The sequence below is a fragment of the Salminus brasiliensis genome, chromosome 1 (assembly GCF_030463535.1).
Source record: "Salminus brasiliensis chromosome 1, fSalBra1.hap2, whole genome shotgun sequence".
Lineage (NCBI taxonomy): Eukaryota > Metazoa > Chordata > Actinopteri > Characiformes > Bryconidae > Salminus > Salminus brasiliensis.
Window position 1 is genome coordinate 14,344,202 of NC_132878.1, and position 27,699 is coordinate 14,371,900.

The following is a 27,699-nucleotide window of genomic DNA, read 5'->3' on the forward strand; positions in this document are numbered from 1 at the left end:
ATTGGTGAGCCAGCGTGGTCAGGCTGGTCAAGCTGGTCTATCAGCACGATCATGAGGGTCATGCTGGTTATGCAACTAACTTGGTCATGTATTTCAGTTAGCATGGTCAAGTTGGCCATGCTGGTCAACCAGTGTGGTCTTGTCATGTTGGTTGCCCAGTGTGATCATGGCGGTTGACCAGTGTGATCACCAAGGTGGTTATGCAACTACCTTGGTCATGCTGGTCGACTAGCTTGATCAAGTTGGTCATGCTGGCCAGTTAGCGTGGTCTTGTCATGCTGGTCACTCAGCGTGGTCTTGTTATACTGGTTGACTAGTATGATCATGATGGTCATGCTGGTTTTGCAATTTTGCATGGTCAGGTTGGTCGTGCTGCTAGAGCATCAAAAACACACAGGAATTTAAATAACCACGTGTTCAAATCATGTTTAACCAATACAATACTTAATACATATTACAGATATTTTTACGTCAAATTAATTTGTCTCTTATTTTTCTTCTTCTGCTTATTTTAATAATAATAATAATAATAATAATAATAATAATAATAATAATAATAATAATAATCTTATGTTCGAGACGAATAAAGGATAAAGGGGTGTGCCTTACACAAAGAGGGCGGGACCATCGTTGTCAGGGACGACGGCACCAACACAACGCGTGGCGTGTATTCATCCCCTCTAACACCCTCCCACACGCTCTGTCTCTCTTTCATTCACTCACACACACACAGACACACACACACTCTCTCTCTCTTACATACACACACACGCCCGCGTGCACGCGCACACATACACAGACAAGAGCACAGCCAGCGTTTGACCTGACAGCAAACCGAGACTTCCCCCAGCTCTGGCGGCCAGCACCGCGGGCTGGACCCCAGGACACGAGCGTCTTTGGCGCGCTCGGGCTCTGACTCCGCCGCTGGCTGGAGGATTGGTGGGAGGAGGAGACGCGGAGGGAAACAAGAGAGGACACGAGAGAGGAGATTACAGGCTTTCTCGGTCTCTTTTCCTCTGCCTGAGGAAGGAGACTGCGCGTCTAAATCGCATTTCTCTCTCATTTGTTCCGTCCTTCCTCCTGGCGTTGTTTTTAGTCTTTTTCCTTCTCTTGTTTCGTCTCCCGCACTAAATGTGAGCGGGGGAAGAGAGGCAGTGGGGGCGGGGGACACATTCAGGGAGAACCTAGAGGAGAGATGGGCAAATCCAACAGCAAACTCAAGCCTGAGGTGGTGGAGGAATTGACCAGAAAGACCTACTGTGAGTACTGCCCTGCCATGCATGGGCAAGAACACACACACACACACACACACACACACACACACACACACACACACACACATTAATTGTCAAAAGGCTTGTTAGCTAGCACGCTCTCTGTACAGCTATTCTGAATATTGTTTACTGTTTATTTTGTTTGGATATCCGTGACTGGGCCTGGCGAGTTGTGTGTTAAGTGAGGTGTGTTTAGTGAGGTGTGTGTTAAGTGAGGTGTATTTTAAGTGGGGTGTGTGTTAAGTGGGGTGTATGTTAACTAAGGTGTGTGTTAAGTGGGGTGTACAGTAAGTGATGTGTATGTTAAGTGAGGTGTGTGTTAAGTGGAGTGTATGTTAAGTGAGGTGTGTTAAGTGAGGTCTTTGGTAAGTGGGGTGTACAGTAAGTGAGGTGTGTGTTAAGTGAGGTGTATGTTAAGTGAGGTGTGTGTTAAGTGAGGTGTGTGTTAAGTGGAGTGTATGGTAAGTGGGGTGCATGGTAAGTGAGGTGTGTGTTAAGTGAGGTCTTTGGTAAGTGAGGTGTGTGTTAAGTGAGGTGTGTGTTAAGTGAGGTGTGTGTTAAGTGGAGTGTATGTTAAGTGAGGTGTGTTAAGTGAGGTCTTTGGTAAGTGGGGTGTACAGTAAGTGAGGTGTGTGTTAAGTGAGGTGTATGTTAAGTGAGGTGTGTGTTAAGTGAGGTGTGTGTTAAGTGGAGTGTATGGTAAGTGGGGTGCATGGTAAGTGAGGTGTGTGTTAAGTGAGGTCTTTGGTAAGTGAGGTGTGTGTTAAGTGAGGTCTTTGGTAAGTGAGGTGTGTGTTAAGTGAGGTGTGTGTTAAGTGGGGTGTACAGTAAGTGATGTGTATGTTAAGTGAGGTGTGTGTTAAGTGAGGTGTGTGTTAAGTGAGGTATTTGGTAAGTGAGGTGTATGTTAAGTGAGGTGCATGTTAAGTGAGGTGTGTGTTAAGTGGGGTGTACAGTAAGTGAGGTGTGTGTTAAGTGGGGTGTATGTTAAGTAAGGTGTGTGTTAAGTGAGGTGTGTGTTAAGTGAGGTGTGTGTTAAGTGGGGTGTATGGTAAGTGAGGTGTATAATAAGTGAGGTGTGTGTTAAGTAGGGTGTATGGTAAGTGAGGTGTATGTTAAGTGAGGTGTATGGTAAGTGAGGTGTGTTAAGTGAGGTCTTTGGTAAGTGGGGTGTATAGTAAGTGAGGTGTGTGTTAAGTGGGGTGTGTGTTAAGCGGGGTGTATGGTAAGTGAGGTGTGTGTTAAGCGGGGTATATGGTAAGTGAGGTGTATGGTAAGTGAGGTGTGTGTTAAGTGAGGTGTATGGTAAGTGAGGTGTATGGTAAGTGGGGTGTATGGTAAGTGAGGTATGTGTTAAGTGAGGTGTGTGTTAAGTGAGGTGTGTGTTAAGTGAGGTGTGTGTTGAGTGGGGTGTGTGTTAAGTGGGGTGTATGGTAAGTGAGGTGTGTGTTAAGTGAGGTGTATGTTAAGTGAGGTGTGTGTTAAGTGGGGTGTGTGTTAAGTGGGGTGTATGTTAAGTAAGGCGTGTGTTAAGTGGGGTGTATGTTATGTAAGGTGTGTGTTAAGTGGGGTGTATGTTAAGTAAGGTGTGTGTTAAGTGGGGTGTATTTTAAGTGAGGTGTGTGTTAAGTGAGGTGTGTGTTAAGTGGGGTGTACAGTAAGTGATGTGTATGTTAAGTGAGGTGTGTGTTAAGTGAGGTCTTTGGTAAGTGAGGTGTATGTTAAGTGAGGTGCGTGTTAAGTGAGGTGTGTGTTAAGTGGGGTGTATGGTAAGTGAGGTGTGTGTTAAGTGAGGTGTATGGTAAGTGAGGTGTGTGTTAAGTGAGGTGTGTGTTAAGTGGGGTGTATGTAAGTGAGGTGTATAATAAGTGAGGTATGTGTTAAGTAGGGTGTATGGTAAGTGAGGTGTGTGTTAAGTGAGGTGTATGTTAAGTGAGGTGTGTTAAGTGAGGTCTTTGGTAAGTGGGGTGTATAGTAAGTGAGGTGTGTGTTAAGTGGGGTGTGTGTTAAGCGGGGTGTATGGTAAGTGAGGTGTGTGTTAAGCGGGGTATATGGTAAGTGAGGTGTATGGTAAGTGAGGTGTGTGTTAAGTGAGGTGTATGGTAAGTGAGGTGTATGGTAAGTGGGGTGTATGGTAAGTGGGGTGTATGGTAAGTGAGGTATGTGTTAAGTGAGGTGTGTGTTAAGTGAGGTGTATGGTAAGTGGGGTGTATGGTAAGTGAGGTATGTGTTAAGTGAGGTGTGTGTTAAGTGAGGTTTATGTTAAGTGAGGTGTGTGTTAAGTGGGGTGTATGGTAAGTGAGGTATGTGTTAAGTGAGGTGTGTGTTAAGTGAGGTGTGTGTTAAGTGGGGTGTATGTTGAGTGAGGTGTGTGTTGAGTGGGGTGTATGGTAAGTGAGGTGTGTGTTAAGTGAGGTGTGTGTTGAGTGGGGTGTGTGTTAAGTGGGGTGTATGGTAAGTGAGGTGTGTGTTAAGTGAGGTGTGTGTTGAGTGGTGTGTGTGTTAAGCGTGGTGTGTGTTAAGTGGGGTGTGTGTTAAGTAAGGTGTGTGTTAAGTGAGGTGTGTGTTAAGTGTCAGTCCTACCCAGAATACTAATGAAGTCAAGTTCTGCCAACTCCCTCTGTTTCAGTGACCCCTACCTTTGATTAGATTCCCAATCTAACAAAATAACCTCCTTCAGATGTTATTAAAGTTGCAAGAACGTTTACTAATAATGTTATATGGATGTTATAATGTAGGGTCCCAGGAACTGTCCAAGAGATGACCTTCCTGACATTCTAACAATGTTTCAAGAAGGTCACATTACTCATAAAATCTCAGAATAGCTTGAAAGTTGTAAACAGGTATAAAAATAACATTGTAAGAACATTATGTTGTTGGGTCCCAGAAACCGTTCAAGGGATGACTTTCCTGACAGTCTAACAACGTTTCAAGAACGTTACCATCACTCATAACATCACGTCTTTAGGATGTCCTCAGAGTGGCTCGGAGGTTGTGGATAGGTAGCCTGTAAAGATAACTTTGTAAGAACGTTATTTTGTAGGGTCCCAGAAAACGTTTAAGAGACGTCTTTTCATCAACATCCCCATCACTCAAAAAAGACATCTTTGTGATGTCCTCAGGATATCTTGAAAGTTGTAAAGAAGTACAAAATGAATGTTGTAAAAACGTTAAAGGGATGTTTTTCCTGACAGATCACAGGTAAAGCCTTGTGTTTAGGACGCATTCCTGTAATTAGCTCTCAGTCCAGTTGGAGCCTTGACCATCTCTCCTTGAATAAATAATGCTTGTCCACTGCTGTGCCCTGTGTTGTGCCGCAGCTCTCCTCCATAACAGAGAAAACCAATAGCCCAACATCACTGTGGGTCACAGAGAGACGCACTTCGATTGAGTTAAACGATTCAAGTGAGATTAGACTGCCAGCCCTTGATAATGGATAATGATCCAGCCATGGAATAGGTCGAACTGGTACACAGCTGGAGGACATAAAGAAAGTGTGGCCTTTTCTGCAAGGAACAGGCTTTTAACCAGATTTCGTTAAGGCTTGTTTACTAGTTTCCACAAAAAAACAAAAACAGTAGAACCAAGAACTTCAAGCATTTGTAGCCTACATTTGATTTTTATGAACAACCATTTCCCCCACATGGAAAAACCACCAAAATAGCCGAAAGTATATAGCTCCATTGTTTGTACAGAAGTCCCTGTAGTTACTGAGTAATACTCCTTAGTTTGTAATAAGGGGTTAATCCATTGACCCAAACCACACATAAAGGAGACCAGTGGGCTGGTACTGAAGTTGAGTCAGTGGACTAATAGAGTTTCAGTTATTTTACGAAATACAGAGAAATTCATTGAAATTCAGTCACTGTTAATGGTCATCTAACATATCCCTGACATGCAGAAACAGCCCTCTTAACATTCAGTGGAAGACATTGTAGATTATTTTATTCCAAGTCATTTTGGAGCATTTTCACACATTTTTAACAAAATGTAAACATCAGCTGCCAAATATTACACACATAATATGTGTCATTGGGCAAGACTCCTAACGACTCCTCATTCTTCTGCCTGTGCAACATGATTTAAACATGAAATGCTTTGGATGAGAACGTCGGCCAAATGCCATAAATGTAAACAAATACAGATACTTTTGCTGGTAGCCGGTTTGCTTGGCAGTTGAAAAGCTGGTTGACTAGTTGAATCAAGCTTGTTAATAAATTTGGTTAAACTGGCCATACTGTTGGGTGTGTGTGGTCAGGATGGTTATGCTGGTCATACAGCTATTTTGATCATGCTGGTAGACTATCTAAACCATCAAATTTGAACAAAAAGAAAGTTTCTCGGCCGTTACAGCACTGTGCATTGTAGGCTCCTTTGAATACAGTCAAGAATCGTGTCCTTCATATTTGAGACTGGTAACTATACAACCCTCATATGTGGCGCCAAATTTCAGCCTAGTGCAGCCATTATACACCAAATAGGTGTGAAAGAGTCTTTAAAGAAGCCTTGCTATAAAGTCATGTCCTACCTTGGCTGCAGCCTAGACTTTCTCTAGACAAACGCTCCTATTGTGCTGGCCACAGTCAACTCAGAGGATTCAATATTTAAACACACACAGAGCAGGAGATATACTGACTACAAAATAATGCACTTATAAAGTGAGATATTTACATCAGTTTATGATTTTTTTTATTTTGAACACAATATTTGGCTGCTTTTGGACTCAGAACGGACCTACAAATCTTCATTTACTTAAGTGCTTGTATTTTAGCAACATGCCCCCAAAGCGACCAGCAGAAGGAAGCAATTTGGCTTTCTTTTATAGAAATGAAGCATTAACTTAAACAGTGCATGACAAGACTACCACACAAAACATTACTAGGTCTTTACTATGCTCTCATTTCTAATCATAACCTTTTTTTTAGCAGTTGCAGTTACACAACCCTAAAATCAGAAGGGAAATCAAGTGGGGATACTGCAGTCCCCACAGCACGCCCAGTTCCATGTCCCTGGCTATAGCGATTTTGTGCATGATTCTAGAGTAAAGCAGCAGATGGACCCTGCCTGTGTGAGTGATCGCTTCTGTGAAAAAGCGATGCAGCATAGCTGTCTAAGCAAAATGACTTTGGGACATTTGTTTGCAGGTTTATTTAGAGTGTATTTTTTGCATGGTTATAAAATAATGGAGCTGTTAGCATATTATGCTGAGGATATCACACCACTCGCACCAGGGCTTTCATGGCATGTATGAACTCATGCATTAGGTTCTTAACATCAGTTCTTATTTGTGAATTCATGGATAACATTTGGGCACTCTAACTTACATAGTTGATTAGCATGACAAGAGAAAAATAGAAATTATAGCATGTGCAAACACATGAAACTGGACACATTTCCAATTTCAGAACATAATAAATTAATTTTGAGCTTAACTAACTTAACTGATATTATAGTTAGAAAGTCAAGTCAGAGAAAAGACTATGAAAACTCTCACAAAGAACTGCTCATATACTGGCTAGAAAGGCAAAGTAAATCCCTACATGATGGCTTTGCCTGCACAAACATGATATACATAGAAAAAGATATCAGAAGCAAACCTTAACTGCGATCTAGTCACAGATGTCACCACCTATCAAGTTAAAGGTTTTGGTTGCTAGGTCTAGGCTGAACATTTCAGTAGATGAATAACAGGCTCCTCCGATAGCATTCAGCTTTATTAAAGGATTAGCGCAGCAGTGGCACTGAGGTTGCGTACAAAGTAAAGTTTACTGCAGTAATCTCTCATTTATAATATTATACACTGATCAGCCACAACATAAGCAAAACCTGCCCAATATTGAGTAAGCCCCCCCTTGTGCCACCACAACAGATCTAAACATTCAATGCATGGACTCCACAAGACCTCTGAAGGTGTCCTGTGGTATCTGGCACCAAGGTGTTGACAAGGTCCTGTAAGTTGTAAGTTGCACTTAACACATCACCTTCAAGAACTGACTGCTCACATGCTGTCTAATATATTCAACCCATTGACAGATGCCACTGTAGATAAAGGTAATCAATGTTTTTCATGTTGTGCTAATGTTATAGATGATCTGTTGATAATGACAGCTGCATATAATTACCTAAAACAGCAAAGATTAAAGAGAAATGAAAGATTAATTAATGAAATTGAATCCTCAACTTGATGTGATTAATAATCAAACTAATACAGAGGCAGAAACTAATATATATATATCTGTATTGAATGTATGTCTGTGTGTTACCTTAACCATTCACCAACCTCTCCTCGAGGAAGCTCAGTAATTACTGATGGCATCCAATCCCTAATTACCTAATTACCTTCATTAAAGTAAATCAGGTGTGATGCTGATGGAATACAAAATTCCATTCAGTGGCTGGATGATGCACAGAAATTAGGCATAAAATAGTCTAACTGGATTTTTCTAACCAACTTAGCAGTATCTTTACTTTCTGATGCAATGTTTTTTCATGGCTGCTAAAGAAGACTTTTAAATATACTGTGTATTTGCAGTATAATAAAACTAGCTCCAGCAACGCTTTGTGGAATCTCTGTGTTTTTATGTATGGAGTGGTATCACATCACTGGTCAGTTTGCTTTAATAAATTCCATAATGTGTGAACGACATATTATGCAGACATAGATCTAGTTATAGGTGGGGGCGTGGAGCATTATGGCATTAAAAAAACACCCTTAAAGCTTTACATTTAAAAACCTATTTGTCCTTTAACACCAGTCCCCCCCCACTCAGACCCTGAGGCACCAGAGCTGCCACAAACCCTTGGGCAAGCTTGAGGTGCCCATTCATAGGGAGAGTAGTAACAATCCTAAATGTATCTCTTCTTTAAAAGCAAAAGCAGTGATTTACTGATTAAATAATAAGGTGGATTTTCTGTGGCTGCTGAAGAAGACTTTTGCACAGAACTGCAGTACTGAATGTTTTTAAATATATTAAAACTGGCTCCAGAAACCCTTTTCGAAGCTCTTTTTTTAGGAGTATGTCATAATACCACATCGCATGTCAGTATGCATTAATAATAATTAAATAAAGAAGCCTTTCTAAGTACAGCTTCTTTAGTACGTTAAAATTCTGAATCTATATTACTGTATATTAAACCTAATTATTGTGTGGGAACCAATTCCACCATTTTTTACATATAAAAAAAAAAATTTAACAATTTGAAGAAGCCAGAAAAAATACAATGGACGGTTTGTTAGTTATTACTTAAACTCAATTTTAATGCACGTCGTCAATACCAGTATACTGGTAAAGGCTATATGTTGCCCAGAATTTAAGGATTACAATCACATTTCCTCTGAATTAGTTACTATTTAGTATTTGTGTGTTTAGTAGTGTAAGTAAAAATCCCAGCGGACGTTTCTTTCACTGATATATTTACATCACGCTGGGCCGTACAAGTTTTAGAATGCATCCGACTTGATACTGATGTGTGTGAGTGTGTGAGTGTGTGTGTGGGATCACAGAGGTCGTGCTCACTTTGTGCCCAATTGCATTGGAGGGGGCGACTGAAGCTGTCCACATGGAGTCTAAATTACCACTTTCATGCTGTGAAATTCACTAAGTGTGTGTGTGTTTGTGTGTGTGTGTTTTCATGCATGCATCTCATGACAGAGTCGGAGACTGTGCTTAAAACACACCCAGACTTCAAAGGCTTTTTGCTGTCACCATTTTACTGTAGCAAGTCTTTTAATAGTTAATAAGCTGTGTGAGATGACAGACTTCAGCGTAAGGCATTGATTTAGTTTCTTCTCAGCTGGGATGCTCTGTTTGAAGGGAATTATTTTAAGAGTGTGCTTAGAAGTAAGCATGCTTGGGCATGGTTTCGCTTCAGGTTCTGTTCATTCTGTCTTCTGCTGTAGAACAGTGTGGTTCTTATAATAGCCGTTAAGTACACATCCCGAAATACACACACTCTCTTAAAAGTCAAGCTGCTATGAAGGGTTCTTTAAGCAATTCTAGAAGAGCATTTTTGGTTACATAGAGCACCATATTTGTAAAGGAGATAAACTATATGTGAACAACTCAAAGGTTTAAGTAAGTCAATGTTAGAGTTCTTTACCCGTTTAAAGCTTCTTTATGCCCACAGCTTTTTAACGAACCATAAAAGGGCTCTCATATGGCATCACTCAGTGAACATTTGAGTAGCAGCTTAATGTGCAATAGTGTACAAACAAACAAGATTTAATTTAATTTAATTGGGGAATTAGACATATTTATCTGTTACTGTAACAGTGTGAATATATTACATGCAAGTGCTTTGTGTTGTCCATTGCAATACGATGCATTTATGGTTCCACATCCGCATTACAGCTTTATTCCTGTGCTATTTAAGCATAATTACCTACAAATGGTCAATGTAGAAATGGTGCAAATCATCATGGTGCAAATCTTATTTGCAGCTACAGAACACATTTGGTTAAAGAAAGATCTACAAGTTCAGGGTTCACTTACTTTTTCTAGCCTGCACTGTGGATGTTTACTCAACATACTTAATAAAAGAGACGACCAGTACTATGTTTTGTGTGTTATTAGTTTAGTTAGATTGTGTTTGTCTATGATTGCAACTTAGAAAACAATCAGATCACATGTTGTTTTATACTGTATATTTCATTGTGTTTCTGATCATCTAAATTGTTGAAACCGTTTACATGGACTTGGGAAGGACTTCCAAGGCGTTCTTCAGTTTGAATTGAGCATTATTATATGTGTAGCTTCCTCTGTGTGTCTCCGCCTTTGCCCTAGCTTGTAATTACTGCTGGTAGGCCAGTGGATAGATTGGCCTATAATTAGGTTGACACTGGCATTGCTCAAAAGACCTTCTGGCCCCCCACTCATTACAGAAGGCAAAAAGCGCAAGCACGAATATACATACATACACACTTGGAGGGAGGGGGCTTTATTATAAAGAGGTAAGAAATGGCAAAGACATAATATACAGTATTACTGTATCCTGTAATACCATTCATATACTATTCATATAAATATGGTTTCCTTTCCAATACTTCAACACAAAAAGGAAACTTCTGATATACTTATTTATTCACAGGAAATTCCTCTTCCTTTTCTTACTACTTCAAGGCTGTGAAATATGCAGAACGTTATAACATAATAAATATTTTAGCAATGGCTTCAGCACGTGTATAGGTACCTGAGAAAACCTGTGCCCCAGCCTGGCTGCTTGTCTGTGTTTATACTGATCTCATGCCAGTCTGTATAAGAGACTCTACTGGCCCAAGTACTCCTTTCCATCTTGAGAAGAATGTATGCCATATTACTCCACCCTATCTCCTCAATGCCCCATTACTCCACCCCATCTCCTCAGTGCCCTGTTACTCCACCTTGTCACCTCAACGCCCCATTACTCCACCCTATTTTCTCAATGCCCCATCATTTCACTCCCATCTCCTCAATGCCGCATTACTCCACCTCATCTCCTTAATGCACCATTATTCCCCATCTCCTCAGTGCCCCAGTACTTCACCTCATCTCCTCAATGCCCTGTTACTCCACCCCATCTCCTCAATGCCCCATCATTTCATTCCCATCTTCACAACGCCCTCCAACCCAATCTCCTCAATGCCTCAATACTTCACCCCATCTCCTCAACACCTTGTTACTCCACCCCTTCTCTTTAATGCCCTATTACTCCACCTCGTCTCAACGTCCCATTACTCCACCTCATCTCCTCAGTGTCCCATAATTTCACTCCCATCACCCTATTACTTCAAACCTATCTCCTCAACGCCCCTATTACTCTAACCCCATCTCCCCAGCACCCTTTTACTTCACCCCGGTCTCCTTAAAGCTCCATTACTCCACCCCATCTCCTCAACACCCCACCACTGCACCCCAATCTCCTCAAAGCCCATTGCACTACATTAGTCCACTCCCTATCTTCTCAATACCCCATTACTTCACCCCATCTCTGTCTGTTCAGCTAAAGCAACATGGCCAAAGCCGGTCAGTCCAAAGAAACACGCTATGCTGCCTGAAATGACACAAGAAATATGCTAAACAGAAGTAAACACTGGAAGTTAACATTATTTCTTGTGAATGGGCTGAAGTTGGATGCAGATTTAGCGATGCCACAGGTTTGTAAACGCTGTCAAGCTGCATAATATGCTGAACTGTTTGAGTGACAGACTTCACATAGCAAATTGTGTAGATAATTATACCACAGCTATGCTACACAATGCTGACTAGCTAACATGGATCTTCACTATTGCTCCTTTAAGATGGTTATCCAAATGAAATGCAGCAAAAACTACATAAACAGTAAAATCTTACAGTGATAATATGTGCAAATGTAGATGATTCATGTAAACAACTACAGGAACTGTAATTTTGGTGTTGTCCCAAATATTTAGCTAGCTGCTTGTTCTTAGTGTTAGAACTTGTGTGCTACTCGTGTGATCACATGAACCTCTTTGCTTTTATTATGTTGTTCTACAAGCATTTACCATTTTGTTACAGAATCTGATCAGATTTATTTTTCTATTTTTTTTATTTTATTTGTTTTTCCTACAATATCCGAGGCGATATATTCTGCGGGTATCAGATCAACAGCGATATTGTACATGGAATCAGTGGCCTCTCTGATTCAGTACGATACGTTTCTTTGTGCTTTGTCACTTTCTCTCCTCTTGATCGCTCTTCGGTTCTCAATCAGATCCCCCCTCCTCCTCCTCTCCCTACTTCCCTCTTTCAGCCTGACTGCCGCCTGTCTTTTCTTGTTCTTGTCCTCCACTATCTCCATGCGCTCTATCTTTTCCCTCCATTTAGCTCCCTCCTCTCCTCCTTTGTCTCATTCTCCCTTTTCGCCTCTCCCTCTCTGTCTCTTCTCTGTGGCTCCATTCATCTTCTCTCCACCCATCTCCCTCCTTCCCAAATGTAACCCCAGGTTGTATCTACTTATCTAGAGGCAAAATGACAGATGCCTGTACCCTCCTCCACCAAGGAGATGTCAGTGTGTATGTGTGTAAGTGTTTGCATGTGTGTGTGTTTGTGTATAGTGTTTTGTGGGGACCAAATGATGGAAAGCTCAAACTGCAGTTTTGGCTGCTCTCCATGATTAAAAGCTTTTTTATTTTATCAAGCAAATGCAGCTTTTATTAGTAAAAAAAAGTAACAGAGCTAACAAGATGAGCTTAATGCTGGGTCAGTTGTAGCACAGCTGCATTTAGATGCTTTTGAAAGGAACATATATGCCCAATATGCCCAGCAGGTACTGAGTGTCAACACTGGCATTGAATTTTAGTTAAAAATGAAAATCTGGTTGATGTCAAAAACCAATATTGTACAGATGTTGAGTTTTGGTTGGAAGTCACGTATCCATCAAAAGACAACATTGGATTGACATCAAGCTCCAGTGTTAGGTAGACGTTGAATTTTGATTAGAAATCAAAGTTACATATCTGTCAAACCAACATTGGATTGACATCAAGCTCCAACATTAGACAGACATTGAATTGTGGTTGGAAATCATAGTCACGTGTCCCTCAAACCAACACTGGGTTGACTTAAGCTCTAAAGTTGTACAGACAGGGGAAATGGGCAAGCATAAGAATCTTAGACAAGGGCCAAATAGTGATGGCTAGACGACTGGGCCAAAACATCAGGCAGGTCTTGTGGGCTGTTCCCAGTATGCAGTGGTCAGTGTCTTACAAAAGTGGCCCAAGAAAGGACAAATTATATAATAGATAATATTAACAAGTATGTGTGGATGTGTATGCCTGTGTGAAATGAAGTTAAAATGAGGCCACTTTACATCTAAACACAGGCTGTCACATTATCTCACACAGTTTGCTCACACTTACACACTCCTGTTTTCCTATCTCTCCAAGTATCTTTACCATGCTTTGTTCTGTATGTTGTCCACATCAACATTCCTTACAGCACCCTTTTTCTTAGCTGCCTAATTGCCATTATTCAGGTCCATTTTTCATGTTCTGTAAAGCAATGTGTATTTTCACTGCTTACTAGAGACAGTGGCGTACAAAAGTTTGGGCACCCTTGGTCAAGCATCCTGTTACTGTGAATGGCTGTTAGTGTAAAATAAAAGATGACCAAATTTCCAAAAAACACATTTAAAGATTACATTCCTGTCATTACTCTTTTTAATTTCCATATTTTACAGTTTTTAAATAAATCCGAAAAAGTGCCCCAAGCTAAATATTGGATGCCCTGCATGGTCATTGCTTAGTAACACCCCTTTGGCAAATATCACAGCTTGTAAATGTTTTTTTCAGCCAGCTTCTTTCAGTTCTTGTTTGGTGGATTTTTGCCTATTTTTCCTTGCAAAAAGCTTCTAGTTCTGTGAGATTATTGGGCCGCCTTGTATGCACTGCACTGTTTTGATGATGTTTAGGTCAGGGGTCTGAGGGGGCCCCAGGAAATTCTTCAGCTTGCTCTTTTTGAGATAGTCCATTGTATTAAGAGGTGTTTAGGAGTATTATTCCGATGTCATATTTAGCTTTTTTGTGAAGTTTTCTGTACCAATGAAGACCACAGGACCTGTTTTCAAAATGCAGCATTTATGCTGAGAACACAAGAAACCTTTTCTTCTTTTGATTCTTCAGTAAAGCTCATATTTGTGCAGGTGTCGCTTCACAGTAGAGCCACCATTCCTGCCTTTCTAGCAGCTATTTGAACAGTAATCTTAGAACTTAGAACTGCTTCCTTAAAACGCTTTGCTGTGTTCTTATAGGCTTCTCCTGCTTTGTGGCCATTTTAGTTATTATAAAATATGGCTAGGCAGCTGCTTAGAAGAGCCTATGGTGGCGAATTGTTGGGGCAATGTGCATTTGAGGACATTTTTAATATTTGCATCACCTGACAATGATTCTGAAGTCATAACCCCAACACTAATTAAGGTGTGAGAGAAAACATAATCCAGACAGAACATTTGACTGATTTGCTTTTGTAAACCTGGCCTGGGAATCAAACTGCAGTCTACCATGGGGAAAGCAGTGCTGTTACCCACTACACTATACCAGCCAAATAGATAAATCATTATTTTATTTTAGCCTAAGAAATAAGTCATTAATTCAACCTAAAGTCTCGCAATTTAAACCTAAACCTTACGAACATTTAAAATAAATAGTTATGAATTCCAGCCAAACACTGGTTTTCAGTGTGCAAAGTCTTATGTTAATTCTGAAGCTGTGGCTGCATTGTGTTCTGTATTTAAAAATAAAAACACTAATTTGGCAGACCCCACCAGCAAACAGTGTCAGTAAGCTGTCAGTAATCAGCACCTCTTTTAGTAAATCCTACTCTAATTCTCTCTGTAGTACAGTATTTGCCCTCTGTGCTACAATAATTCTTTCTGTAATGCATTAATTAATTGAAAAGGGGAAGAAAAACAACGGTTTGGTTTACAGCCTCTGAGGAGAAATCTAATGTGCTGTAACTGTAATTAGGATCATCTTTTATGGCCATTGCACAACAGAATTTAGCATCAACATTCAACCCATGCGTGACCATGACTATGGGCAGTGAGTAACCACACATTGTTGGACAGCCACCTAAGCGCCTGGGGAGCAATTGGGGCTTAGGCACTGTTCCTTCACTCCCCACCCCCACTTCCCAAGCCTGCTTCTGTAACCATTAGGCCTCAATTCAGCATTTTCTGTGACCACTGTAGATTAACATTATGACTGTAATATCGCCATGGGTCACGGTTTTCAGCCAAGTCAAGGTAAGTGGGTTAACTAATTTTCTTGCCACTTTAAAAATCACTGAGGAATTCTGTAACAACATGCAGTTCACATATTGCAAGACCAGGAATGTTATGAGCATATTCCTTGGAAGCTGCTGTGCTTTGGAGTACATTAATTAATCTATGGTTAATTTATGGTTTATTCCCATCTGTAGGTTAGAAATCCCTCCATCTCTTGATGTCGCCAGACTGGAGGCTTTTGACAGTGGAATGCAGAGCCCTTGTCGGGATCTGAACTTTTTCTCACAATTGATGAACAGGCACTTAGACTGTTGTGCCACTGTAGCGCTTTGACCAGACACTATATTAAAGCACAGTTCTGAGTAAATTTACTTTTCAGTTCCTTCTTGGACACAGAAACATACATGGTTTTACAGTTCTAGACCATAAGTTTGATTCCCATCAATACCACAACTCTCCAGGAGTCTAATGCACACATTCTATAGAAGACTAAAGGCAATCACTACACTAAATGCTTATTTCATAAAGCATCACAAAGTTTAAGGAAAATAGGTTGTAAGGAATAATGTAAATATGGAGGCATGTCCTTGCAGATACAATAACCGCTATCTGGCTTTGGCCTTTGACTGACTAGAAGTCTCTCCATTTCTCTCTCTATATGCAATTTATTAGAAAGACCTATACATCTACTAATTTTTGCAATAATTTAATCCTCCCGTTGTGTCGCAAAACTTCAGTAAAACAAAACATCCAGTGAGGTCCAGACAGGTCCAGTGCAGAATGACCAGACTGGTTTGAACTGACAGAAAGGAACTAAAAAACATCCCAGAATGCACCACACATCAATCCTGGGCTGAACTACAACAGCAGTAAAAAAAACATGTCGGGTTTCACTTCTGTCAGCCAAGAACAGAAAGCTGAGGCTGCAGTGGGAACAGACTGACCATAACTGGACAGTTCTGTATGAATGCCGATGTCTGCTGAGGCACACAGGTGGTGGTGTCAGAATTTGGCAGCAACAGCATTTATTCATTCATTCATTCATGGACCCAATCTGTCTTATATCGACAGTCCAGGCTGGTGGAGGTGGTGTGATGGTGTGGGGAATGGTGTGTTTTCTTGGCACTCTTTCAATCAATCATCTCTCGAATGCTGCAGCATATTTGAGGACTGTTGATTACCATGTGCATCCTTTTATGGCCACAATTTATCCATCTTCTAACAGCCACTTCCAACATGATTATGCACCATGTCGCAATACAAAATTTGTCTTAAACTGGTTTCATGAACAAGGCAATGAGTTCAGTGTTCTTCAGTGGCCTTCCCAGTCACTGGAAATGAATCCAATAGAACAGCCTTTGGAAGTTGCAGAATGGGAGAATCGCAACATAAAAGTGCCCCTGAAAAAACTGCATTGCTGCACTGCAATTGCATGATGCAATGATGTCAACATGGACCAGAGTCTCAAAGCAATGTTTAGAACATCTTGTGGAATCCATGCCTTAAAGAACGGAAGCTGTTTTCAGAGCAAAGTAAAGAGGCATCATTAGTTCGTAAAGTGCTTCTGTTTTGGTACTAAAAATGAGTGCAATGAGTTTTGATCAATTTCATCTTCAGTTTTTATAAGCCCTAATTCCAGCTCGTCTCTCCTCCATGCTGCTCTCACCCACGTCGAGTGGCTTTGTGTGTGTGTGTGTGTTTCTGTGTGTGTGGGCTTGTCTATAGAGCTGAGTAGAAGCAGAGAGGAGGCATGTCCATTGGCTTATTCTCAGCCTCAGGGTGGGAGTGCTCCTCTTATTTCACTCACATAAACAGGTTTCCAGCAGTACTGCTGCTTTAACGCAGAGCTGCAATGCTAGTGTATAGCTTGTCTTATCTGGATCATGCTGATGTTTATTTGCTACAGTCACCTTTTATCTGTAAAATGACTAGTGAAGGAAACCATGTGGTATTGTTTTTGGGGGGCTAAATGCAACCAAATTCAAATTCAACATCTATTAGTAAAGCCTTCCCAGAATGAAATTCCCCTAACACCTTTGATGACAGATGGACTTTTGGATGAGCAGGTGTCTACGAACGTTTAGGTATATAGAATACATTAAGAAGATCAGATCTGATCCAGAATCAGTGAAGACATTTTCTTATACAGGTCTGCTCCCAGTCACCCTCATCATGTTCCTCACATTGCCTTTATTTACTCAAATAAGCCTAATCAAAAGCCTCTGTGGGGGTGTGGATCACAGTGGTGTTGATTGTGATTTGGCTTTGCTGCAGGAGCCCACTCACACAGGCAGGCTGGCAGGGGATAGCCCCTTATCCAAGCACGATCAGTTGTGTCAGTCTGTGTGTGTGTGTGTGTGTGTGCTGCTATTGGAACATGATGGCTTGTGGGGCCTCCGTTTTTGAAGTGATGTTTCTTTCTGTTTAGTTTTTTCTATTCAGTCAGATGTCCTTTTAAGGTCAAAGGTTTAAAGTTTAAAGTGAGGTAGGGGTGTGTGTTAAGGTTAGTGTGTGTATATGTGTGAGGGTGTGCATTAGGGAAACTTTAGAATTGTAATAATTACTATTATTTACTGAAAGCTGCATGGTGTACATTTGCTCTGGAGCTAAGCATGGTTTACTCTGGCTAGAAGTTGGTTAAGGGACCACATGGCCAGTTTAAGGGTGGCATGGTGGGGCAGCAGCTAGTGTGTGTATGCCACACAGCTCCTGGGGTTCTGGGTTTGATCCTCGCTTTCGTCACTGTCCCCTGTTCTCTCAGTGTTCACATGGGTTTCCTACCACATCCCAAAAGCTATGCTAAATTGCCCCTTGGTCTGTGTATCGTACTTTGTAATGGACCAGGGATTTCCTGATTTGTGCCCAATGGTTCCAGGTAGGCTCCTGACCCATCCTGACTGGCTGCTCTCTGATTTTATACATTCTCATACTTAAAAAAAAAAAACATATGTGGGAACTCTAGCCTCCACCAGAGGGTTTGGATTTACAGATATCTTATCTATTCAGTCTTACTATTCACACAATACGTTTTTAAGCTAAATGAAGTTATTAGTCACAATAAAAAAGCCCAGTCATTGCATATGGTGCTTAGCATGAGCCCTGCCCACTTTGCGTTGATAGGTTTCACCAGGATGACCAGTTTTAGTCAACACTCGGATAAGATTCATTTTGACACACTGTTTTAAGTTCTTCATTATAAAAGACTAAGAGCCCACAAGACAGAACAGCTACACGGAGATAGGACATAGTGTTAAGGATTTGTAGATGCTTCAAAACCAGCTTTGAGTCACATCAGTTGTATCCTCCTTTACTGTCCTCTCTCTGCTTCTCCCATACCCTTTCATTCCTCTCACCCTTCATCCTCCACTACTCATAGCTCTCCGTCCCTTCATCCCCTGTCCTGCTCTCTCCATTCTGTCCGCTTGGATACACTCCACTGACCTTTGTAATGACTACGCCGATGCCCTAGACAAAGGGCTCGGTGTGTATGTATGTGTGTGTGTGTGAGAGAGAGCGAGAGAGAGAGAAAGAGAGAGTAGTATCAGTAATAACGCAGTGGGGGTTACCACGGACAAAGCCAGGGAAACACTGTTCCCTTAGCAATGCAAAGCATTAAGATAATAGGCCGCGGTACACAAACTCCAGCAGCTTTCTGATGCACACTCTTTGTTCATAAGGGTTCTTATTCTTATAATACATCAGATAATTTACAGACAAACTGTACTGGCTGTTTTCAACTGTATTTGCTCTTTTTTTACCCATGGCATCATGTGTTATGCTGTATGCATTAAATGAAGGGTTGTCTGCTGTTCAATGAGACTGTTAGAGCATGAGAAATGATTAACATGGCTGTTGATATGTTGCTAGGAGAGCTCAGACCACGCCACCTTTGTTCTTATCCACGCTGGTTATAGTAAGCTGCAGTCAGCAAAGCTAAGTCATTAGCAACAACAAGCTGAGTCATTTGTTCACCACATCAACTTATTTTCCTCCTTTGCTTTGATATATGAAGCTTTCGTCTTGATAAAATTAGACAAAAGTATGGGCAACATTCACTACTTAAAACATTAATACCACCTGCCTAATGTTAAGTAGGCCCCCCTTGTGCTGCCACAATAGGTATGACCTCTGAAGACCTCTGAAGGTGCCCTGTGGTATCTGGTACCAAGATATTAGCAACACATCCTTTACAGGACAGTTGTAAGGTGGGGCTCCTGTCACCTTTTAACCGACTGTCCTTTCTCTGACCACTTTTGGAGATATTCTGACCCAGTCATCTAGCCATCACAATTTAACCCTTGTCAAGTATATTTTTTCCTGCTTTTAACCCATCACCTACAGAAATGGACTGTACACGTGGTGCCTAATATATTCACCCTTTAACAGATGCACTTAAGTGTTGCTAAAGGTGCTAATGTTAAGGCTGATTAGTACTGTTGGCCATAACAAAATTCCATAACAGAAAGAGTAGAGCTAGGCTTCACAGTCAGTGACGTATCTAGGTCTTCCAGAAGTGATGGTCTCACTCGTTGTAAAATCATAGCGTGATTGATTCATTCCACTGTCAGTTGCTGTTTATGTTTGTGGTTAATTGGGCACAAACGATCTTCAGTTCAGCCTTTAAAGGCCTCAGCAATGAGAGGTTGTTTTACTGTAATTACCTACCTGGGGATGAAAAAGTATAAATGGGACAATGTTCAGTTGGGCATTTTAAATTCTTTCTAGGGCTGCAACTAATTATTTCCATTATTGATTAATATGTCTATTATGTTTTTGATTAATCTCAGAAAAAGTTTTGGTCTGAATATTTCTTAAATTTGTATTTATATGACAAAGTGTTCTTAAAAGGTGCAGACTTAATAAACATGCATACACATGGCAAACAAATACATGGCAGTCCAGGTACTCATATAGAGGTCTGAATATGAGGCTTAATGAAATTGTAAGTCCTAAAGCAGCTCATCACAGGAGGAACAGCCTCAGCTTTTCTAGAAAAGAACACATTGGAGAGCAAACTCACATGTTCAGTGACCTAAACCATATACTATAACTATATGGACAAAAGTGTTGGAACACCTGCTTATTTATTGTATATTCCAAAATCAAAAGTATTAAAATAAATGTTATCCTGCTTTTGTTGGAGTAACTGTCTCTGCTGTCCAATGAATGCTTTCTTATAGATATAGGAGCATTTCTGTGAGTATTTGATTGCATTCAGTGTGACAATAGTGTTAGTGAGGTCAGTATGATGGATGATCATCACCCCACCTCATCTCCAACTCCCCAACTCATCCTTTAAGTATTGGATGGGGCACCATCATTCCAGTTCCACTACTCCACAGCTCAATGCTGGGGGGCTTTATACCTCTCTAGCCCATGCCTGGCAGTAGGCATGGTGCCAAAAGGTTTATATTTATCTGCTCCAGATAAATAGAGTTCTGTTGACAGTAATGTTCTTCTTTACTGGGACTAGACAAGAAGTGTGTGCATTTGCACATCTGTGTCAGCAATGGGTGCAACTTAACATAGATGAATGCATTCATTAGAAGGGGTATCCACAAACATTTGGACTCACTGTGTAGTTTTTGTGTGGTTGGGAAACCTGTTTTCAGTACGTATTCATTTACATGTGAGCGAGTCTGTCAGCTATAGGAATCTGAAAGGTTCCCTCATTCTTCTGCAGTGGGTGTTCTTAAGATGCTACTGCACCTTCAGAATTTGTTGTGCATAATCCTGCACTGAAGGATAGGAGGTACAAATATCATCAGATTAACTAATCAATAACCAGATTCATTGCAAGCATTATCGTCTGTGTCAGTTAGTCATAGCTACGTTAGCCTTGTAGATCCAGTGCAAAAAACTTAAGACAACAAACATCTTGGCTGATCGGCTTTATGTATTTGGAGTAAGACAGAAATATCATCAATTTGGTCAATTCTTTGGCAAACTACTTCTTTTACTCCGAACATGCAACAGTATGACTGTGTTTGTGTGGATGAATGTGTGTGTGTGTGTTGTGAGAAAAAGGCAGAAGTGTTTTGTGTCACCTACTGCTTTAGAGGCTGTCAATAATGCCAGAGATGGCAGCTCCAGGTCTTTGCTTGTCACAGCTCCATATTTCCTCCTCCTCGACTGCACTGTCGAGATGTTTCATAGTCTGTCTTTATACACGAGTAAACCGACGACACAACCTTCTGAGAGGTGGTTTTATTGCTGTATGACAGTGCTGGTTTAAAAGATGCGTATAATAATAGTATATGTGGAGTAGCCTAGCTTTTGGTTCGTTTTGGAGTAAAAACCTTTCATCTTTTTAACATGATTCAAAAGAAAATAAATGACAGGATTAATAAACACAATCAAAAATCAAATCAATCAATCTCTTTACACTGACTTACAGCAAAGAATGTTCTCCTGTGAAGTTCCTATTAGCATTTTACTTTAGATTGGGAGAAAATATGTATGAAGAATATACCAGACAATGGTGGCATGTAGTTTGAAATTTTGGAATTGTTTTATAAATAATTTATTTTCCATAATTTAATAAATTACACAACATACACAACGGAATATTAGAAACAATGTATATATATTTTTATTTTATTTTTTGTTGTTTGCGTTAATTATCTTAAAGGACATAATTAATTATCTTATTTACCACCGGATTTGGGTAATTGTGGATATGAATTTTGGATTTACTCAAAATGCACTCTGAAATGCTTTAAGAATGGTGGAGTGGAGGGTAGCATATCCTCATGCATCATGTTTTTTTATATACTGACATAATTTACATTGACTTCCATTGAGAGTTAAGATGTTTTTTCCTTCCCCTGTAAAGTTGCCATTTTGTAGAAGACTTTTTGTGGGACAATATGTAGATTTTACAGTATTTTACACAGATGTGTCTCCATTTTTGACATTTGTTACTTTTTTTTTATAATCTGAAAACTTCAGCTGTTTTTTACACCGTCTCTTACAGTCTATTCTGTTTTTTTCTCCACAGTTACTGAAAAAGAAGTACAGCAGTGGTAAGTTATCTCCTTCTTACAACTTAGAAACCAATTTTTCCTTTCTCATCAGATTCTTTACATACTACCACTCACTTTCATCAAACTCCATCATAAATCATAAGAACTTAAAAGCTTAACATAATACAGAACAAAACGTATTATGCCAATTGGGTTAGTAGTGTACTGTGAAAGAGCTGAATAAATGTGGAAATTGTGGCATATCTGTGTGGTTGGATTAGAACTCTCAGTTCCAGCCTTCACACCTTCATTTTAGAACTCTGGATGGCAAAAGAACTAAATGGACCCCTGACTGTCCATTAAAGCTGCAAAATGTCTTACCAGATAGTGTTGTACTTTTGATGTGGTGTGCACTTAGCTAGCTGAAGAGATTGTAGCCAAGGTATCGTTTAGCCTAGCACCCACTCACTTCCTCAGGTTTGGTTTCTTTTGACTCTGATGTGTGGTTAGTGCTAGTCTGAGGTAGCCTTATTTGTTTTCAAGGAAGCAAACCTTTGAGAGAAGAGATGGTAAAAGCTGGTGCTGCCAATCAGGTGGCAGTATTGTAATCAGTATGTGTCTGCTCCAAGAATTGGCATGCCATGTTTGACTGATCTGGATAAGGCCTGTGCGATAGGAACTTCAACCTGGTGTTCAGCAAAACCAAGTTGCGGCATTATATGGAGTGAGCCCTAGTACCATCTCCAAATTGAAGGCCAAGTTCCATATAACGGGGGATGTCAGAGGCAGGCCGCGAAGTGAGCGTCCCAAGAAGATTGTTTCCTCACCCTGTCAGCACTAAGGTAATGTAGGCAGTCTTCTGCAGATTTGCAGTCCAGGTTTGCAGGATGATATGGCCGTCAGCCCTCAGCCCAGACGATCCAGAACAGACTGCACGCAGCCAATCTCCTTTCTCATCGGCCTGCCAGGAGGAATGCCATGACTGGCCTTCGTCATCAGGCTCGTTTGTGCTGGTGTCAGCAACATGTGCACGGGAACCGGAACATGTAGAGGATCGTTATATTCAGCGTTGAGTCCAGGGTGAATTGTAGGGTAGAGAAGACGCAGAGTGCACCAAAATAGTAACACATTTTGGTGGAGGCAGTGTGATGGTGTGGGGCGGCATCTCCCTCACTTGTCATCGTTGGAGGCTCAATCTCAATACAGAGAGATATCCAGATGAAATTCTACCATTAGTGGCAATTGACAGTCTGGAAATGAACTCTATCCTGGAATGGCCGGCCAGCAGTCCTGACCTCGACCCCATTGAACACTTGCAAAATCAGCTTGGGCCAGAGTGACCAACACAACCACGTTGACCGACTTGCAACAAATGCTGGTTGAAGAATAGGATCCCATCCCACAGCAGAGGGTGTCCAGGCTGGTGACCAGCATAAGGTGGAGGTGCCAGGCTGTTGTGGCTGTTTATGGTTCTTCCACATGCTGCTAAGGCTCCTGTTTGTTACATGAATAAATTGTTAAATTGCCAATATGTCGTTTCGTCAAATGTCAATCATCTAGTCCACCAAACGCCAAACGAGTCAATGGCAGAATAAGCTGTTTGCCATTGGCAGAGAGGATTTGGCAAATGTTTCATGGGCGCAACTCACATACTCAGCTCTGCTGCTCATTCCACAAATGCATGTTCCTTACAAATGAGGCACAATTTAAAAAGGGAAATTAACAGATTTTATAATAGTATAAGATTTATTGCCAAGAAGCATTGTTACAACCAAGAAATAATCTACCAAACAAGAATGTCCATACTTTTTGTGCTAGGTTCATAATTAGTCAAGACTATAATATCACATATTTGGGGTTTTAGACTTGGACAATTTCACAACTCTATTTTACTAAAGAAGGATTCCTTTTCAATGAAGAGACAACAATGTTTAAGACTCATAGTATGTCACGTCCACATGCTGATCTCTTATTATTTAACTATAAGAATATAAATAGAGTTTTCCATGTGTGTAATTTATACAACAATGCAAATAAAAAAGTGCAGTCAGAAACTAAATTAACTCAACTTTCATTTACCACTTGAATCCCAGTTTAAAGTTTTAACACCTACTTAATGTCTACTTATTATGTAGTGCCTACAAATCATTCAGTACCTTTGGGCTTGGCAAGCTGCCACTGTTGGGCCCTTGAGCAAGGCCCTTTACCCTCTCTGCTCCCCGGGCGCTGGAGTTGGCTAAACTCAATTAAATTATTTAGTACCTACTAATTATTCAGTACCTACTATTTACTCAGTATGTACTGATTGTCCAATAAGTAGCAACTATTCACTACCTACTAATTTTTTTATAAGAATTATTCAGTATCTGTGTATGTGGCCACATATAAGCCACATATAATGTTTTTTAATCAAGTCAAGTACACAGTGGTGTGAAATTACGTGTCTCCAGCACCATTGTCAGGACATGGAATGAAAATACCGTACAGATACATAATGGGCAAACATGGAATCTGGACAATACAATAAATACAACCGACCTTAGACACAGTAATCAGACAGGACAACAGTTCAACACTGTCACAGCACTCTATCCTAAATAAGGTGTATAAGGTGTAGAGGCATGTAACATACTATGACAGCTATAAGCAGTCAGCTTGTAACATATGTGAACACTGCAGTTACTGAGGTAGAAGAAAACAGTTCTTTTGTAATACAGTATTTAGCAGGTAGTATCCTGATAGGTGTGCAAGTAGGCACATGGTGGGAGCATCAATAGAGATGTGTATGTGAGTGCGTATAAAGTATGTGTGTGTGTATGTGTGCGTATGTGAGGTTAAGGGGAGCTCAGAACAGGATTGAGGGAACCACACGCAATGCCATGGATTGTAGCAAGTCTAGCACACGTAGCTCTTCACGCAGCCCGTGGCAGATTCCTCAACTGTAGCAGGGTCTGGCGTTGGTAGACGTAGGTGCTAGTTGTAGTAGCCATGATTTTAAGTATGGGTCGGGTTGCGACATATTAAACAGCTGCCTGGCTGTGTGACATCATATTAAAATATGTATTAGCAAATACAGTAACACAAAAAAAGTCACTTTTTTCATATGTTTTATGAAGCACTTTGGTTGCGACTGGCTGAGAGGGATGTCAGTCATTAAATTGCGGTCAGCCGGTCAACTGCTTTACATAAGCTTTCATTACTTGTTAACTACATTAGCCTTGCAGCTCTAGTGCAGCTAAAGAAGCAAACCAGACACATGGCTTGTGCATGACTCAGGGCCAAGGAACAGAAGGCAAATCTAGCCTCGCAGTTACACCATCAGGAATGTTTCTTTTGTACTACATACTGAGAGTGGCTAATGGCTTTACTGTACGTTTTTGAAAAGATTTGGCATTACACAACAAGCTCACAGCTGTATGGCTCCTGCAGTGCTTCCTCAGCCTGCACATTTAGAGGATGTTGATTCCTTCTCCACTTTTCTTTTTTCCCTCTCTCTCTCTCTCTCTCTCTCTCTCTCTCTTGCCGTCTTCCTCAATCCCTTAATGCGTGTGCCAAGAGCTTTGCTTTGCACGCCTGCTGTATGCCACACATGGCAGATGGAGAACGATTGACACTGAAGTGAGCGCCCGAGGGAGAAAGAGAGAAAGGGGTAGAGAGGGAGAAAGAGAGAGACAAAAGAAGGAGAAAGAGGGAGAAAAATGAGAATGCCCCAAGACAGAGGTACCGCTATCACAAGTGTGAGGAAGCCTGAATAAAGAACACACAAGGTAAAAACAATAGACCAAAGTGAAAGCTGATAAAAAAGAGGGGGGCATGAAAAGAACACAAATTGAGGAGTGGAACAGAAGACAAAAGACTTTTCTTTATCGCGACGCCGACGACATGCTGAGAAAAAAACTTTGTGTGGCCTGGTAACAAAGCCTGCTCGTTATTTTGACATCAGTGGAAGAAGTCACTCACGCATTCAGGCTTGACAGGTTCATGTGACACTAGAGAGACGTGCTGTTCTCCCCTACAGAAAGCCCCTGAGCAGCTCAGTTGGGCCTGATGCATGGTGGTTCCAAAATCAGTGTCTGATTTTGCGCAAATGTGTAAGTGCTTTGAACTGGTTTTTAAGGAAGCTGTTTGATGTCATTTTTGATGTCCACATAATCTCAATTTGGTTGAGATCAGGACTTTAGCAAAAGCTTAGTTCAAAAGCTGAATGTTAGTTGATACTCAGTTGTGTACAATATACAATTGTCTAGCTGACGATTTGAGGTTATAATGAGGAATTCTGAGATCCTTCTTCTTCATTATTCAATCCACTTTGGAAACTGTGCTAGTTACACTAGCAGTAAAACAGCCCCATAGCATGATACTACCACCACCATGCTTAACAGTTGGTGCTCTTGGAGTTGAATACATCACTGTTAGTCCTTCAAACATACCTATGATCATTGTGGCCAAACAACTTGATCTTTGTCTAATTTGTCCATAAAACTTTCCTCCAGAAGGCTTCTTCTTGTAAAAGAGATGTGTAGTGTGAAGACTTTTGAAGATTTAAATAACCTTTATTGGATGTAAAGGTCCTGTACCAATTTCTTCACACTTACATCTCTTTTAAAACATTGGTACATGGTAATCTGTGGATGAAGGGCCCACACAGTGGACTAAGATTCATGAGATCCACCCAAACCTTAGGCTCTCTGTCCAGAAAGTTGTACAGGACAATTTTTTTTCACGTCCCATCTTAGAAAGTCACGGTCAGACCACAGAATCAGCCATGCTACATGCAGCCATACATATCTTTTACTAACATGATTTTTAATGGAACCAAAGACGATTCTCCTAGGGTATCACTTAACCCTCTCAAACAGCCTATGGCTCGCCAGCGGTCCATAAATGTTATTACAAACATTACCAAAGAATAACCCCACCAGTTTGTACAGAAGTCCCTGTAGTTATTGAGAACCCTGTGCCAGGTTTACACGCCGCTAACAGTCTATTTTCACACCTTCTGTTTAAATAGCGACGGTGCTTGCGAATATCTCGAATATCTCAACTTTTACATCAACAATAAACAGAATACAATAAAATTAACAACATTATTCTAGAGACAAGGCGCTCCAACGCTTTGGCAAGCTTTCCCAGACCGCGCACGATGCCATTGGTATAGCAATCCACCAAAGTTAGACCGCACCTTGATCTTAAAGGGAATGGCAAGTCACACGCTGATTGGTTTATTGCATGTTACACCCAAAACACATAATTAATAGACTTAGTACATGCCTTTTGCACGTTTCGAGCCAGGCAAGGCATACTTTCACCGTTGTTACGATAGCAAAGACACACTGATGCCCTAAATCAAGCTGTGCGGTTTGTGCTTGTCGGTTTGTGCTTGTCGGTTTGTGCTTGTCGGTTCGCCTACGATCGCTAAAATAGGGCTCATAGTGTGTAATAGGCCTTGCCGTTGTTTTTAAGAGTTTATGATTGCAGTGCTGAAACAAAGAACAAAATCATTGTGTAAGCATGAAACATAAAATGTTTCAAAGTACTTGAAAAATAATTAATACTCATGAAACTGCAGAAGAGAATGAAACAATTGTGCAAAGCTGAATTAAGGTAAAGCTGAGTTACTATGAAGAATCTAAAAGTAGTTAGTAGAGAGTTTGGTTTTGACCACTTTTGTGTTCTGTTCTGGTGTGTGGAGCTTGGAGGCGGAAGCGGACGTAGACGCTGATATTTATTAAGACAAG

At 40.8% G+C, this 27,699-nt stretch overlaps 1 protein-coding gene across 1 annotated transcript in view; it reads left to right on the plus strand.

Annotated features, from left to right (window-relative positions):
* Positions 1-676: 676 nt before the first annotated feature.
* Positions 677-27,699, plus strand: part of ncs1a (neuronal calcium sensor 1a) — a 43,212-nt gene continuing 16,189 nt past the window's right edge. The window contains exons 1-2 of the mRNA XM_072672474.1: positions 677-1,259; positions 21,997-22,021. Coding sequence (XP_072528575.1) covers positions 1,196-1,259; positions 21,997-22,021 — 89 coding nt within the window. The 5' untranslated portion in view covers positions 677-1,195. The remainder of the gene's footprint in view (positions 1,260-21,996; positions 22,022-27,699) is intronic.